Raw genomic sequence first — 18,301 nt, forward strand, 5'->3', positions numbered from 1 at the left:
TATCTCTCAAGTGTCCTTGGCATTCTTCTGCTGAGATAGTTGCCTCGTCCTCATGTATGACTCGCGTGTTTCACCATCCTCTGGCTCTTGTTTGTGCAACACAGTTGCTATTTGAGAAACAAAAAACTTTATGCTTCGATAAGAACCCTGATGACTTGATACACACTGCGTCAGCAAGAAGCAAAGACACTGCAGGTCATGCAGATCATACATGTGCTAAAATTAACGTGTTTTTAATGATTAATAAACAGAAAAAATAAACTGATTTGCAAATAATGCGCATTAATGGTATGATTATGATGGAATAATCTGAATAAACAGACCTGCAAATCCTGCTGCACCTTGCTGAATCTCACAGGGTAAAGAAGCTGTGTCGGCTCTTCACAGAGCTCCATCACAGTGGGTTTCCTTGTGGGGGACTGTGTATTTTATTGAAATACCTGACTTCTTGTGCCTGAGTTCAAGGTCAGCTGTCTCTCTTTCACTCAGGGCTAGCGTCGTCATAGATTCTACACAATATCCTGCCAAAATGGGCTTTAGTCAAAGTCTGAGCAAGCGAGTGTTAAGACCTAGAACCTCGTGGGCAGCAGGGCAATATCAGCAAACTAAAATATAACATTTATCTTTTTAGAGTCTGTCTTCTGACAACTCTTCCAAATAAGCCATACTTGTTCAATTAATCAATCGTTTTTTAATTGCGCTGCATTGAACTTTAACACGCTAACTGAGGCCTGTAGAGTCTCAGCTGTAGCTCTTGGAAGTTTTGTAGTTTCTCTGAACATGGTCTTACTTTGGGGTGAATTTACTGGGACGTTCACTACTGGAAAGACTGCTTTTACAGAGGTGCTCATGCTGGCTGACAATCAGTTAATCAAGTGCGTTTGTTCAGCTACTCACCATCTATGGAAGCAGAGAGGGTGGAGTTAGCTTTTCACAGGAGTGCATATATGTACAGTTATAATGGTGGATGTTATATTTAACATAGCGAGAGTTTCAAATAATGAGGTCAGTGTCAGTGTAATCAAAACCTCAGATTTTTTAACTACTGTGATGGCACAGATTTAGAAAATATATGATTAATGACAGAAGATATGGTCATACCAGGCTCACAGCTCTGGCTGTGGGTACAGAAGCTCCACCCATGTGCTATCAAACCTTCTGCTTATGAGGGGCAGCCAATCACAAAACAGTTGGCTTAAAGGGAGAAAGAACAGCTCGTTTCAGGCAGGATCAACTGACGGGCTGCATAAAGGCCATGAATGTGATAAATATGGATTATTTTGAACAGTTAATCATGCAAAGCCACTCTAGTAGAGTCCAACAATGGAGCTGGATATGAGTGTAATAGAGCTCCCTTTAAGTTGATGTCCTGAGTAGAGTTGAAACTCCAAGCCAAAGGCTAAGCTGATGAGTTCCTAGACTTGATTTCACAGCATAGTACTGGTCATTTGTTAAAAGGGAAACTACTCTGGAGTTGTGCAGGTGTAGCTTCCAATATGTCTTAAAATCAGCCTTTTTCACAAAAATAATAATGCTGATGAGTAGAGGAACCAGACACAGCATACAAGTGATACACCATTTATTAGATTATCTCACACATCCATTTTTCCCCATACCAGGTTTCCTTCAGTGCATTTCAGAGACCTGCAAGACAACCAGCAGAATCCAAAAACTAGGAGGATGTCAAAACCGTTAGTAAAAGTGCTCAGTCGAAGTCTCGACGTCAAGCATTGATTTAAAAAAAAAAGAAAAAAGAAAAAGAAATCAAACACACGTTAACAATACATACATCATTGCATTGGTCAGATAAGTAGGTGATGAGTGCCGTGCTCCTTGCTGGATGGCACACGCACATGAAGAGTTTACATAAGGCACCGAGATTTGAAGGGGGTAGCTTATCAATGGCAGGGTGGCTTTCTGCTCTCAGAACGTGTTGCTTTAGCAGGGAGGCGATACATACAGGATATCATGTATACATCACAGCACGGTAGAGTGGAATCAAAGAGGAAAACAAACACTGAACATGAAGTACTCAAAGTGACTCCAGAAATAAGAAGGGCAAGCTCGGGGATGGACACACATTTAAAGAAAATATTTATTTACATTACAAAAGGAAGCAAATTTGGTTAAAAGCTTTCACAACAGACATTAGGAAATTTAAGTGAGTTTGCAATCATGCTGCAGGACTTTTCCAAACACTGCAAAACCACAAAGAAAAAAGGCAAAAGACATGAAGAGTGGCATAGCATTTTTTTTGTCCTTTTAAGAAGCATTCACCTGCGACTGAATCATTTAATTATTTAATAAAATTTGCTAATTTTCAGTCTACAACATGCTGTTCCAGCAACGTGAACAAAACCCACATCAATATTAGCATTCAGCATTAAATTGAGAGCTGAAGCTTTGAAAGGAAACTTTTTGTGTTTCTAAAGGAATTTATAGTGATCATCAACAAGGGCGTACACTGACTAAACTTGGCGTTAAATTCAGTGTACATGTTGGCTGGTTACGTGCTCATTTAGCTCTTTTAAAACACCGTTTTTTGGTCTGACCTACTTACCTAAAACTCTGCATCATAGTTGCTCACGAATGCACTACTAAGCACTTACAATGGGGAGTGTCAATGTGCAAGTTTTGTTCTTTTAGTGGTCTGTCTTCTTGAGAATTATTTAGCTTGTAAAGTGCAATTGCTGAATAGTGCCACAAGGTGGTGCCTCCTTCTGCTGTACAGACCTGAGGGGTGTACTATGAAGCAAGATGAAAGGATAACAAGCTAAGTTTAGCCTAAAGTCAAAGTCTTCAGCATCACAAAGGTGTGTGTGTGCGGGGGGGGGTTCAAACTGGATAAATCACCATGGCAACTTATGCCAAACAACCTGGTGTGGAGCAGGTTATTTTCAGAGCAGCGCTAATCTTAGCTATTGGCTCATCTCAGCTATTAGCTAATGTCAGCGATGTGCTAATCTGTTGCCATTAATAACTGTTAAAATGAAAACGTGATAAAGTAGGGAAGAAAGAAATGAGAGAAACACCCTTCAGCCTTGCCAGGGGTTGATGTTGTGTGTCCACCAGAGGGCACTCTGCAACTTCCCGCTGGCAACGTATTGGAAGCCACAAACAATAACCAACTGATCCAAGCAGACTGTAACAGAGTAATCCATTACTTGTGACAATAAAACAAGATTATTTTTGAACTGCAATGCCCTTAGTAACGGCTAATAAACAATCATACATAAACATTAGGGAAATCTCAAGAAAAACTAACCAATATATCAGATTATTTAAGTCATGAAATCCAATAACGTTCGAAGGTTAACAAAGTTGATTAGTACAACAGATGATCTGTGAACGTGTTTTTAGGTTGTTGAACTTGCTTTGTTGTACACCCCTCTGGAAATGTACGGTTGATGTTAAGGAAACCTCGTGGCACAATGCATTACTGAGGAAATGTTGCACAAACACAGCACCCACTACTGGACACGGTAACTATTTGGAACTGTTGGAGAATTTTACCCATCACCAAACCCTAAGATAGATCTGCTTACAGCTTAAAGGGGAGCTTGAACTAAATTTTATGATTTAACCCCCCCCCCCAAAAAAAAACCCTAATAGAGTCATAGTGATGCCACCAAGGACATCTTAGGCTTCTTACGCACACCTGGAAACCCCAGGCAACCTCTCGTCACTGGGGGAGGGGGGCATATTTCCAAACTGCTTGGGGAGTGGTTCCCAGCAGTTGCAAGGTAAAACTGATCGCAAAGCGATATAGGGTGCTGCACCAATAACCTCTTTGTTATTGCTTCGGTGAAAGGTCGTGAGTAGTTGGTGCAAAGAAACGTTGGGTGTTATCCAAACAGTCTCCCAACTACTCTCTGAGCAGGAGTGAAACTACGAATTGAGAATGTGATGCAAACCGGAAATAGACACCGTTCAAATTCAAAGTAAAAGTACGCCTTATTACTGAAAACATGTTTTAAAGGACTCAACTTCCACCTTGAGGGTGAGCGGTCTCTATTACAGGCTTGTTTTGCACTCTTCATAGTTTCACTACTGCTCAGAGAGCCATTGCAAAGTGTTTGCAGACAAGTTGGTGTCTTCCAAGCAAACTATAAGCAACATGTTAGAAACTAAAGCAGTTCTAGTGCACCTTCTTTGCAACTGCCAGCACCACCTACCAACTGGTGGTTGCCATCAGGTTGCCAACCTGTCTCTAGGCCTATATGACTGGGGCCTTTCCTTCAGAGTGACAAGATAAATAAATGTATAAAATGAGAGTAAACACATTAAACGCAGTGCAGTCTACAGTAAACAGTGAGTGAATTCAGTGTTCAGTATTCAGATGCCGTTATTTTTTAATTTTTAGTACTTTTCTTTAAATCTGTCATTTTAAAGTACGTAAATTTCTGTAAGCACTGCTCAATGTGCTATTTTATGTATATACTCTGGGAAATTGCCCCGTTTAATAATTACTCTGGGAGGCATCCACTAAATGTTTCTGTACTGCTCAGATCAAAACACCACGAGTAAGTAAATACATCCAGTGACAGAGGGAATGACTTCTGTTTTATCAGCTCAAATACACAGATTCAGCTTTATGAGATGTATTCTCCAGTTACTTGGGGATTTTCTTTCCTATTTAAAGAAGATATTCACCAAAAGTCCCTTTATCCTCAGGTGAGACCACAGTTTAAAAAGAGGAGAAGAAGAAGAAACCATATCCAGGCGGATCATCCGAGTCCAAACAGAGTATCATTCATCAGATCATCTTAAGGCTGTGTAAATAGAGTACCATTACCTGTACAAGAATATGTTTTCATTGACATTAGATTATTTAAAAAAAAAAACCCTAATCTGCAGTACAAAAACTTGTACTCTTCCTGAACATCATGTGAGAGATTCGAGAACACCTTCGGTCATGCCGTCTCGGTCCTTCTCCCCCCTCAGCGTCGCATTCGTCTGTACGTCAGTGCAGGTCATGCTTGTCATTTCATAACCAACGGCCACATGCGTGTGTGCACGCAGACACACTCCGGCACACTCACAAACACACACACACACACACACACACACTCCTGAATCTACAATATCAACATCCAAGATAGGAGAGGGCTGAAGAAACTAGGATTTGAATGTAGAGTTTTTCCAAAGTGGCTTGTGATAAACCCAACCTTCACCCTGCAGGAGGAGAGACGAGAGTCAGTGTGGCATCACGTATCAGTGATAATGAAGCGTCTGCAGTGAGATAGCATAATTGTTTACCCTGATAAAGTTAGACAAAACACCAGACTGTTAAGTTGAGGCTGCAAAGTATTTGATTTCAACATTTTTGCCAAACAATGGGCATCAAACTAATGTGTGGAAACTCCTCTGAGAAGTTTTTTTTTTTTTTTTTTTTTTAACTCATGCAATTCAAATATTTTGTGTATATAAGTTGTAAGATCTTCAATGTGGCAGTTATATGATTCAATATGACTTCCTATGCAGTAAATACCAGCTGCTGTATCAGCAGAAACCTAATAAATCACCACTGCTCACCTCTCTGTCAAAGTATCGGGTCCTCCAGGGGGTTTCTGTCTCGACACGGTGCCTCTCTTCTGTCCGCTGCCTCTCCTCGAGGACCGTCTTATGCTCAGTGGCTTTCTCGACGTCTTTCTGCCGTAAAGCCTCGGTCACGTGCTGCCACAGGCGCCTGCAAAGGATCGAAAGGTTTCAGCAAACGCTATTAAATACACTGCAAGTTCGCTCCTTCAACTTCAATTTCATCTGACCTGGATTCAGTCGGTCCTTGCTTCTCTACTGGCCGCACGTGCTTCTTCGTCACAGGCAGCCTGGTGACGTCGACCACCCTCGTCTCTCCGTTAGTGAAGCTGAACTCCAAGACGCCGTTCCACTCGCCCTGTACGCGGCACACCACTGCATTGGTGGAGTTGTGCTTCACCTCTGCTGTTACCCTAAACGTGTGGTAGGAGGACCGAATTAATACAAACATGCAATTTTGAGGATTTGTTTAGATATAAACGCCCATCTTGGACACTTATTTTAAAGAGCTGCAGAACTGGCAATCAAAAACTCGTCTTACTGCCAACATCCCCAACTAGTCGCATCAGATGGCCGACCCTCCCAGAGTCTGGTTCTGCTGGAGGTTTCTGAATGTTAAAAGGGAGTTTTTCCTTCCCACTGTTGCCAAAACGCTTGGTCATGGGGTTATAGGATTATCTGTTTTCTTTGTATTACCGTAGGATCCTTACCTTACAACATAAAGCTCCTTGAGGGAACTGTTGTTGTGATTTGGTGCTATATAAATAAAACTGAATTAAATTGAATACTGTCATAGTATTGCTAGTAGTTCACCTGGTCACATAGTCAAGTTTGGTTCATTTAGAGAGCACATTTCATTGAATGAATGAAAGCATCGTCTCAATGACCAAATAAGGTCACCTCTGGGGGTTTTTCTGCTTTTCAGTTTGAAGTTAAACTTTTTTGTTTTCCAAGAAACGAAGCAGTAACTGCTTGGAAGTTGTTGCACTTTGGTGGTAAATAAAATTGAGCATCATCAGCATAACAACATAACTTTCTGAAAATGGATCCCAATGGGCAAAAAGGAACACAAGCTCATAATCTGATACGATTCAAACCACATATATTGATATAATGACAATCATTGCAACCACATTAAATACATTTCTTTTACTTCTTGTTGTGGATATAAAAACTAAGACTTACTTGTGTAATTTGCCTCCATAAAAGGGTTTAGTCTGGAAAGTAATGACTGCCGAGTAACCCGACTTGGCGCAGTTGATGGTGACTTTGCCGCCAAGTTCCACCCAGGGAACGGTGAGGATGGAGCGAGCATAGGCGCAGGGCAGCGTGAAGGTGTACTCCTCATCGTGCTCCAGCAAATACAGACAACCTGGAAGAATAAATACAGAAACAAGAGTTACAAGGTTTCTGCCAGTTGTAACAAAGAGATATGAGGGGTGTACTATGTAATGTATTACCCAGCAACAATAAATAAGAATACAGTCGAATCTTTCTTTTGTCTTTTTCCACCCTGTGGTATTAATAATGATAGAAATATCCAGGAAAATACTCAACCAAGTCTGAAATGTTAGTATTGCAACAGCCCTACCGCAGAAATGGTCAAAAGGAGCCTGCAGCCCAACAAGGATGACGGCAGGTTTAGGTCAAATGGTGATGGAAATGGTTTTAACTTTGTTCTTTTCAGCAGCTGGTTGACTGATAAACAACATCAAGAGCAGCTGGATCTCACAGGTCGGCTGTACCACTTAATTTTGATGCTGCCACCTGGTGACGGTAAACAGCAATGGCATGTAGACGACAGTCTGCAAAGCTGTGCACAGCCTCTGCACAATACCGACGCACAACCACGACACTTCCCTTATTTGTCTGTACTGGGTGACAGAGGAAATGACAGAGATGCTTCTGTGGTTGAGGCCCTACACAGTAAAGTACAAACATGTCCTGTCCTACATTTTTATTAACAAGGACAAGAGAGAAATACTTTTATTAAGAAATGCATTAATAGTCAAATGAGAATGTACACCAACTATGACACCTGATACACCAGAATTTAGTCCTAAATTAATTACACTGCTGCTTTTGGTAATAAGAGGGCTTTAAGATAAAACTAAAACCAAACTGAGGAGTAAGGGAGTTGGGGGCACCTCACTTCTATTGTCAGTTACAGCTGTGTATGGAAAGGCTTTTTTGGCACTGCGGCCTCGAGGTCTGAGGAGGAGGTGAGATAGCGACTTGCCAGCTCCACAGCACACATCATGATATTGTGCACGTGAGAAGAGAGCAGGTAACTTGCCAGAACTCAGCATGCTCCACCTGAGCCAAACAGATTACTTCCAGCAGTGAAAACACATCTGAGGCGGGCCATCTCTTGCTTTCTGCTACACGTGAGAAGTGAGAACTTTAGATAAGAAGCCAACCTGATTCTGCTGACGCCATCTCGAGTTCATGTGTGAAAACATCTAATGTTTCCAATGCAGCGCGCCCCTGAACTTTTTTAGACATCCAATCGAGGTGCAGGTGAGAATTAAAATGGGGAGAAGTCAGATCAGACAATAAATGCTCTACACTCTCTCTTTATTCAGCAAAGCCTGTGTGAATGAGAGTGTAGAGGAGCTAACCCCCCGCTGCACTCGCTGCTGGTGAGCGGGCCTCCTACATGTGCTCTATGTGTAAAAACAGCTCGTGTTTCCACTCCTGCTGCCAACCTCGCAGAACACAATTTTTTTTAAAAATTGTGCTGCCTTACCTTCCCCCACCATCGATACCCCAATGGACATGCCCATGAACTTGCTCTTGGTCCACACATGTGTGTTCACACACATCCGCCTCTCCTGGCATTCGGCGTAGAAACCAGACACAGGGGGATGATGGGAAACCTGCTCCGCCACAAAGCGCACTTGGTAGGAGTCCTGGCTGGAAGCAGTGGGGTCGGGGCTTCCCTGTGAAGGCTCCTTGGAGGCGTCTGGTCTCTTGGGCACCTTCCAGGAGCAGTGGAAGGTCTCGCCAATGATGGGGTTGTAGGGTTTTTTGGCAATGGCGCCTTTGCGGCCCTCGTGGAAGGAGGTGAGGTAGTACTCCACAAACCGGACCATGCGGTCCTCCGGACTGCTGCCGTCTGTGATGGTCACAAAGAGATCCGGATGGGACATGAAGTCTGCGTACATCTCCAGCAGAGAGCGCTTCTCGAGAATGAAGGTGGGGAGGACCACCTACAAGTAAAATGGACAAGAGAAGAGATTTTAAATCACATCTTCTGGAACATACTGCATTAACAAACTGAGTCTGAGGATGCTTCTAAATTAGCTCAGGTTAGGCAGAAAAATATAGTGCAATGAGGAAGTGAAAAGACGTAGACAGGACGTGACCCTGCGGATCATGGGGTGTTTACTAGAGTTCCAGCTGAGGTAAGCCAGCGGACCCATGAGATAAATCAGAAACTCAAGAGCAGGATATCGAACTACGGGAACAAACTGACACTGAAAGATAAGAGTGTCAGCGTAAGCCTCGGGTCAGGGTGTTTAAGCACGTGTCCTTGACAACTAATTACCAAGAATGAGGAGCTTACTTCAACCATGACTCCTTATCCTGCCTCAAAATGTGGTTTTTAAACAGCTTCAATTACTTTCATGGGCGGCTTTAATTCGAATACAGCACTGTGCGACTAGATATCAGCCTCATCACAGGCTGATATTTAATAAGCATTTAACTGTGACAAATATCTGTTGCTGTCTGCATAGACAGAAATTCACATTTAACAATTACATTTTCATTGATCAGCCTTCCTGTTCTACAGGCCAGCTGAGTCGAGTCCCTTCGAGTTGTGCTCAATGACAGAGACTCATTCAGACTGATGGCGAAATGTTGGCAATCTGTCTGCATTTATAAATCAGACAGCAGTTATTTAAAGACCTTTGAAATCTCTCAGAGGGATTGCAGTTGGTCCAAGTCACACTGCAAAGGTGCAGGCGACCTGCGCAATCACTTTGTGATCAAACGTGGTCATGACTGTGCAACACCCTCAAGCTCTGGGCAACTGATTATCACCACAAGCTACAGTCAATTGCACAATGTGAAAAATTCAACTTAATCACCAGGCAGCCGCTGATTATTATTTTCTCTCTTTGGTGGATGTAAGGAGTTTGTCCTTTTCAGCCATTAGCTTGATCTGAATTGTCAAGCTAAGTGCGCCCAATGTTGGATAATGTGTTAGTTTGCTTAGCTAACATTATGTCTGGATGATGGTGCATGAGATGATCCCTTTTGTTCCTAGTATTCCAAGAGTATTTTAATTTATTTAACAAGATAAATATTTGTTGTCCCTGTATCGATACAATATCACAAAAATCACAAAAATATTGCGAAAAGATCTCAAAAAGCAACACATCAGGCCACGATCTAAAGAAACAGCTGAGAAACAAAGTCAGTCAAAGTCAGTTCTCATCCCAGGAAGGAATATTGTTCATCTGGATGTTGCTTTTTCACTGGGACAAATGTTTTGTCACTAGATCTGCAAAATGACCAAACTATAGGGATATAACTTTTTCCACATAGGACCAGGTAGGTCTGTGTTACTTTTTTGTTCCTTAATAAATGATTTAAAGAATTTAAAAGCTACATTTTGTATTTACTCAGATTATCTTTGTCTAATATTAAAATTTGTCTGATTTAAAAACATGCAAGTCTGTCAAATATGCAAAAAAAGAAAAATCAGGAAGGTGGCAGATACTTTTTCACAACAGATGCAGGCAATAACCAACATGTCAGTGTTAAGCCATAGTTCTTTCTATTTTCTGTTAAACAGCTAAGTTACAAAGCACCAGTACACCAGTATCAGCGTCTTTGACCGTTACTGGACCATAAGGACTGATCAGGACACAATGACTGCAGTAAATGATGTTGATCTTTTTGTGTTACATTAGAAAAGTTTGCAGGGTTTGTTTTTTTTATAATGATGCATGAAAAGCACAGGAGGATTTATTTGAAAAAAGAAAAAAAAAAAAACAACAACCTAAGAAGTGAAAGGCAGTGTTTCTGTGTAACAGTTGCTGAGTCAAGGCTGAAATACGTGTGGAACAATCTTACCACATACTTTTAACTGTGTATCAGTACACTGTTAAAAAATGGTTTATTTAGCTGCAGATGAACATGGTGTGAACTCCTCATTTTGGTTTATTCTTTACCAGAATTCTGTGAAATTGCATTCAAAACCAATCAGAAGGGAATCTTGGCAGCATTTCACGCCTCACTGTGACGCAATGTGCTTTGAACTCTGTGTTTATTGATACAAGAAACTCCTCTCGCTCCGGGAAAATCCTCCTCTGTTACAGCCAAGCGAGCCTTATCAAAGACCCGTTCGTGCTGGCGTCTCAGAGGGATTGTTTTTGCTGATATGGGAACTTGACCTACCCGCGTGAGGTCCATCCCCAGCTTCAGCTGCGACAGCAGGTGTAGGATGACGCTCCGTTCCTCCTCCACGGCACCCAGGTCCTCCTCCTTGTCCGTAAAGGAGTCCTCCAATTCATCGTCTGCATCTATGTCTTCCTGTTCCTGTGAGGAGAGAGGAGGGAAGAAATTAAAGTTTTTTTGTATGACTGATTTTAAAACGAGGCAGTCTCACAGAGCATTAACAGAAAACTGCAACAAGCATGACACAGATAACCTCTCCTCTCTCCCAGTCTTACCCCGGAGAAGTTGCAGGACTCGGGGCTGCTGAGCTCCAAGCGGTTCCCCTCCAGCGGGCCCTCACCTGTCGCGAAGCTGCCCAGAGAGCTGCTGCCATTCTTCAGGATGTCGGGCAGTTTGGGCTCCAGCCACTCAATGGTGGGTCCTGCAGTGGACGGGGAGTGCACAGGTGCAGGTTCAGAGGTACTCATGGTCCTACCCCTTCCTCCCACCCGACCGAGGCCCCCCTACATGCACAGGTAGCGCTAAGCTCGGCCCACCATTTACCGCACGGCGCCCCGCAATCGCCTTGCAGCTGACCGGGCAGAGCTTCTGCTCCTCAGAGAGCTGCCGTCGACCAAAAGAGTGTAACCCAACTCCTCCGTGAAGACAGGTATCAGGATACTCTGGAAGCATCCCCCACCCCGATTGGCTAAACCCTCTCAGTATGGCATCCCCCCCCTCCGCCCCCTTTAAAAGTACGTATAGCAGAGGACAGATCTAATTCAAATTCACCTTGTGCGTCAGAAGACTTAATCTGATTGGCTGCTGTGGCGAGTCCGGCCTGATGAAATATACATCGAGTAACGAGATCCGCTGTGGAAAAAGTGGGACGAGTTTTCCGGCATTTTAACAAAAGATCAGCGAGTCTCCTCTCCTTCACCTTACTGTATGATTTTTAATGTGAAGCTTAAAAACAGAGCTGTCCTCGAGGTGCTGCGGATGGATATTTAACCATCTGAGATCCAATTACCAGCGAGACAGGTGGTACAAACGGGGACAGGTGACCCCATCAATAATGCAGAATAATTCCAGTGTCCGGCCAAACTAACCGCCTAGATTGGGTGCAGACACTGCATGAGCAAGACTATGATTTGTTCTTAGGATTGCGTGCCCAGTAGAGACATAAATATTTAACACCCACTTCCCAAACATCATGTATTTACTGAACTTAAAATTTAACTTGAGTTTATATAGAATTTATTTAACCCTTTATTGAACCCATGGTCAATTTTACTGGTAAATATAAAGGGTTGGTCAATAAAGGGATAAGATGGAGGTGGTGCAGAGGGACAGTGTTTGGGACGACTCAGTACCACAGTAGCAGGTGATTTTGACCATAAAGCACCACGAGGGACTCAAAATTACGTCAAAACTACAATTGACAGGTGGCCAGAGGTTCCTTCAAGTTGAACAGGTGTGTTTCCTTCCCATTGTCACCAAGGGCTTGCTTATAGGGGGTCATATGATTGTTGGGGGTTTGTGTACTATTGTAGAGTCTTTACACTACAAAATAAAGCCCCTTGAGACAAAGTTGGAATTTAGTGCTATATGAGTTCAACTAAATAAAGTTGCGTGTCCATGCTGCCTGAACACAATACAGCAATAGAAACCATGTCAAATGTGCAAACTGAGAAAGAAAATGTTTCTATGTTCTATGAATAAAATGCAGGTTTATGAGGTTTGCAGATCATTTTACAAGCCGTCCCACCTTTGTAAGTATTCTGTTTGTAGAAACTCGTGCTGGCCAAAAGCTCTCTGACTGCCAGCCTGGGTCCAGATGAACTAAACTGAGTTTGAGCTTTTAGTGTACCATCATTAATTAGCACACCCTTAACGTAATCCAGGTACTTTAACATATACAGTTCAACTTACGTGTTGTTACCTTTTGTGACAAACACAAAAGGTAACAACAACAACCCACCACATCCCTCCACGTACCTCCTAGGGAGCTTCTCTGTCGGGCCACCTGCTGCAGGTGGAGGATGTGCAGGCACTCATTGAGGCAGTTCATGGTGGCCATGGAAGTGGCCTTGAGCATCAGCAGGTCCTGGTCCAGGGGGGAAAGGCCAGGAGTCACAGGCAGGCCCTCAATGCCCTGCATCAGGTCTTTGTGCTGACCCTGGGCTTGGCTCATCATCTGGAAATACAAGGATGTCGTGGTTATTTTTAATAAGGGCAAAGCCTCACAGGACCGTGATTAACTACCTGTGCAGGCAGCTCTGCTGATTTTGACTCAGTGCCTTTGTTTAACTATCACGTTCTGATTAATTCAAGGGAAAAACATATTTACACCTTGCTGATTAGAACAAAAACCTGCTGTATCCCACTCAAGTTAAATAAACATGAGAGTGCCCCCTTGTGGACAATCTGCAGCATTAAACTGGCTCAGAGAGAGACTACTAAAGCTCATGACTAAACAAATCTCAGTGAGCTAAAGTCCTGCTCTAAAGCGCCTCTTAAATATTTCACATTCACCGCTGCGTGCCTTGTAGGAACGAAATGTTTCTTGTACTTTTTGCTTGTACTTGGCCTCGAGTTTAAACTTTAATGAAACATTGTAGTGAGTGCCAGCACTGCTTTCTGTCTGCTCATCTTGTCCAAACACGGCGCCTTCATCCAGTCTTTTTAATCATCATAAAATGTAGCACGCAACTAGCGTCCCTTGGGATTTAGCCCCCACTGTTTGTGTCTTGGCTAAAAGTTCCCCCCAATCGGTGAGTTATGACTTCTTCAGATCAAAGTGTACCTCTCTTGCGTCCATCAGGTGGTCGGGCAGCAGGGACCTCTTACTGGAGTAGGCCGACGAGCCTCTGACCTGCGACCAGCCGAACAAAGAGGCGGGGTTTTGGCTGTGCCGGCGCATGGACATCGGGGAGCTGCCGCTGCCCTGAGACGCCGTGGAGTAACTCCGGGACTTTGACGGAGGCTGACTCTGAGGAACGGAGACCAGCACAGTCATTACATTTATGGGTCAGCGCAGTGTTTCTAGCTATAAATGAGACGGGGTGTATTGCACTACCATATTGTTTTTTCAAAATAAAAGCTTTCAAAAACATTTTATAAGCAGTGTAAACTACTGATATTTATCAGGCTTTTTCATGGCCCCTGAACTCCATACTGTTTCCTCAATTTGTAAGCGTACGTAAACAAACAAAAAGTTGTTTTTTTTAAATGCCGGACTAACAGCACAAAACATGCTGAAAGTATATTATTTTATAAAACACTTTTTATTTTATTTTAGTAAAAGGGAAAAAATCCTGTTATGTTTTTGGGTTTGTTTTTTTTTTCATTTTTTTTTTGAATCTCCAAAACTGGCCCGAACCTTTGGTTCAGTTTTATTTATATAGTCAAATCAACAATTGCCTAAAGGTGCGTCATACTGTAAGGTAAAGACACAAAGAAATAATACAAAGAAAACAGAAAACAGACAATCATATGACCCCTATGACCAACTTAAAAACTTAAAAGTCCAAACTTCTAATTTTTCAAAGCTGTCATTGGGCCTGGATCACCGTCTTTACCAGGCCAGCTCCGGCTCCCAGGCTCTGTGGTTTATAGCACTTAAAAACATTTTTCTTATATTTTTGCACATCTTTGCTCATTTTTCCTAAACTTGGCCACCTCCAGACCATTAAAATGGGCCACGGGCTGCACAGCAATCTGGAGATCAATATCCAGATCAATACTGCTGCTTGCTGCACTTACAAACAGGCTGGAAGCTGATATTTCTTTACATAAACACCGATACTGTTCTAACTCTGTTGGATTGCCTCCTTTGGCACATGTGAAAGGAAAACAGGAAACTGTCACATCCGCTCATGAGTCATAGATTTTGCTGAGGAAGTTTTTACAACACCCTAACAGTTTTAATACCAAAGTACTGTCCGGCTGTTTCACTGCTGCACATTTATTGACAGATCAGCAGCCATTTAAGGGCCTTTAGAGCCTAAAGGTGTGCAGCAGCATGGGTTTTCTGCTCCAAAAACCAAAAAAGACTAATGAAAGAGCATTGTGTCACTGCTCATCAGCACAGAAAAAAAATGATGATTTTGACTTTGACAATGATGTCAAAGATGGACTTTGAAGTAAAACATAGCTGTTCATGGTATACAAGCCTTTAAAGACAGACAGGACTGACTGAGCTGCTGTCTCTGGAGTGCACATTTCACATCGGATGAGTTTTCCAGGTTTTTACTATAAACTTCTTTTTTTTTTAAAAATCTGCAAATATGCTAATATGCAAATCTAGATAAAGATCCTGGACATGAAGGTAAAGTACAAAGCTTCATGCATCAAGGCAGCCATACGCCTTTAGCTTTTATTTTGTAAGCACACCGAGTTTTGAGCTTATGAAAATGTGTTTTCTGCACAGTCATCACTGCTCGCAGACACAAATATCTGCACAAACTGCTCACACAGCTGCAGACGCATTATCTGATAAGAGCTTACAAAGCAAACTTTAGCACGATTTCATGCCAGTCAGACTTCCTTCTCTTTCCTTGTTGCTTTAGTGGTGCTTCTGTGGGCTTACAACATTGTCACTTCTCTCTCTGCTTTCACGTGTTTCCTTACAGAAAAATGGTGGTGTGCCCGTCTACAAACTGCATGCAGCGATCACGACCCTTCTAATTTAGAATCGGTTAGATTTAGTAAGAAACACACAGATCGGCCATTACCTGAGCCATAAATCTGATGGCGATTTTGACTCATCCTTTCAAGGATAAGAATATTTCCACAGACATAATGAGTGCAATGAACTCATTGTTATGTTCAAGAAATCAGTTTGTGACATCGTGTGTTAATCTTCTCAAAGCAGCCATGAGTTGATGAGTACACTGTGGTTATAATTTTTGCTGCAACCAAATGTTGCAGCAAAAATTGAGACTCATCAGATCAGGCAATGTTTTTCCAGTCTTCTATTGTTCAATTTTGGCAAACATGCGTGAACCGCAACCTCAGTTGCCAACAGGACAAGAACCAGATGTGGTCTTCTGCTGCTGGTGAGATGCTCTTCTGCATACCTTGCTTGTAACAAGTGATTGTTTTGAGTTACTATTGTATTCCTATGAGCCTGAAGCAGTCGGGATATTTTCCCTCTCTGATCATTCTCTGTAAACCCAGGAATTGGCTGTATGGGAAAATCCCAGCAGATCAGTAGACCAACAAACCAAGCAACATTCAAAATCACTTAAATCACCTTCTTGCTGATGCTCAGTTTGAACCTCAGCAGGCCATCCTGACCATACTCTATGTGTCTAAATGCATTGAGCAGCTGTCATGTGATTGGCTAATAGGATACCTCTATTAACAAGCAGTCATCTGATATATGGGGTTTTCTCTGTATTATTGTGGAGTCTTTACGTCTGTGAAGGTTCTCAGTCTTCCAGGTCATCGTAGTCCAAGGAGCTTGGAAAGAAAAGCGTGGAGTCTTCACCTTACAATATAAAGTGCCTTGAGGTGACTGTTGTGGTTATTTGGTGCTACACAAACAAAATTGAATTGAACTGAACTACTGTGTCATTATATCCAACAAAAGTGTAACAGGCAGCCTGCCTCAACTGATTTTTATTTTTGACTTTTTTGTTTTTATCTTAATTATGCTTCTTCTTTTAAAGATAAATTTTTAAAACTATATATTCTTGACAGAAGAATGATCCAGTGTAAACCAACCATGGTACAAATTATGGTCATGTGCCTCTTTTCAGGTATAAACACACTCGGCACTGTCAGTCTTACCTTCCCCATGGCCTCTGTGTGGTGCTGCGTGCAGATCTGTAGCCTGCTGACCCAGTGCTGCCTCTCTTTGGCATCAGAGGCTGACACACACACACACACACACACACACACACACACACACACAGGAGAAGAAGAACACAACCTTGTTACAGTAACTCTACAGTAATCATACTCAGCATTGATTCCTGTGTGCTTCTGCATCACCGGCAGCAGATAATGGAAAAACATCCAGATCAATACACCAGGAACAAGATGGAAGTTAATGAGAGCAAGGCTGAGCTTTAAAACAAAGAAAAGAAAAAGTAGAATGGAGGCATCAATAAAAGGTGGAGAGCTCAGGAAGGAGCACAGAAGCACCAGCTAAAGCCAAATTAACTTAGAGCACTCATGGCTGCCAGATCCTCACCCCTGAGCTTGTACTGCTCCCCACTGATGGCATTGACAGTGAAGGTATGCGAGTCCTCATCACTCGGGGAAATGACGGCCCCCGCCAAAGGGAGCATGCCACGGGGCTTCTGTTGCCGTGACTGCTCATTGACAAAATACTCAAGCAGGCCCGCCTCGTTGTTCAAGACAAAGAACCTGAAATCAAACAACACTGGCTTAGTCTGCTGTCCATGATATGACTTTTTATCACAGTCACACCTTACATTTTTGTTTGGTAAGTTAGAAACACATAAACACACACACAAAGGTACTTTGTCCCTATAAAACTGTAAGGTCTTTAATGCTCATTGAGATGACTTATGTCACATGAAGTTGGGTCAGAACTCACCTGTACTGCCAGCCTGTCACCAGGTTGGTATATTTCATCAGGTAGCCATCAATATTCTCCATGTGATCGCTGGTATTATGGGGCAAAAGGAGACACTCATAAAATGATACAGGCAGTGAGCACACGCCCATAAACACAGCAAGGTAAATACACAATTCAATCACAGAGCATTCCTCTGACTCAGCTTGTATACCTGAGAACCAAATACACACTTAAACACTACTGAAAAAGAGTAGGTTGTTGTGCTGTCCGGGTCAACGAAGTGCTCCTGACAACACTAAATTAGCTGCTAGCGGAACAAACTAACCTGTACTGCCAGCTTTTGGCACTCGCTCTCCCCGAGCTCGGGGTCCTGTTCTGGGGATATACATCCAGCTTGCCTTCGTTTTCCGTGATTCGGATCGTCGTGGTTTCCCCTTGCATAGTCACTAGCAACGACACCTCCTCTGGACGCAGCTTGCTAGCGCTAAGCTAACCTGTAAAGCCAGCCAAGTCTACAGAGCTGATTTTTTTTAAAGGACGGAGTCTCTCTTACTGGGAGGTCATCGCTTAACGAAAAGCACCACCGAACAGGCTACACACGCTGGACTGACAACTGGCCGATGACAGCTGAAAAAACATGGTCTGATCTACTGGAACTGGGAGTAGCTAACAGACTGCTAGCTAGCCTGATATTTACTGGCTTCGGTTGGGGACACGGTCATGTGACTCACCTTACAGGAGCGTTTCCGCATTGAGATATATAAGATATATAAAAATATAATAATTTATGATAAACAAAAAATCCATCCAACCAAAAAAGAA

The 18,301-nt window shown here is 42.7% G+C and overlaps 1 protein-coding gene across 1 annotated transcript; it reads right to left on the minus strand.

The window, feature by feature from the left end:
* Positions 1-1,562: 1,562 nt before the first annotated feature.
* Positions 1,563-18,228, minus strand: LOC309701046 (oxysterol-binding protein-related protein 11-like). The gene is made up of 13 exons (XM_082525017.1): positions 17,805-18,228; positions 17,498-17,566; positions 17,129-17,304; positions 16,723-16,802; positions 13,733-13,918; positions 12,925-13,123; positions 11,223-11,368; positions 10,948-11,088; positions 8,288-8,750; positions 6,724-6,910; positions 5,769-5,951; positions 5,536-5,689; positions 1,563-5,175 (listed from the first exon to the last, which is right to left on the minus strand). Exons 1-13 carry the CDS (start codon positions 17,918-17,920, stop codon positions 5,119-5,121), a joined length of 2,157 nt encoding a protein of 718 aa, XP_082381143.1. The 5' UTR covers positions 17,921-18,228; the 3' UTR covers positions 1,563-5,118.
* Between the last annotated feature and the right edge of the window lie 73 nt (positions 18,229-18,301).

The sequence above is a fragment of the Aulonocara stuartgranti genome (genome assembly GCF_965226115.1).
Source record: "Aulonocara stuartgranti genome assembly, chromosome: 23".
Classification (NCBI taxonomy): domain Eukaryota; kingdom Metazoa; phylum Chordata; class Actinopteri; order Cichliformes; family Cichlidae; genus Aulonocara; species Aulonocara stuartgranti.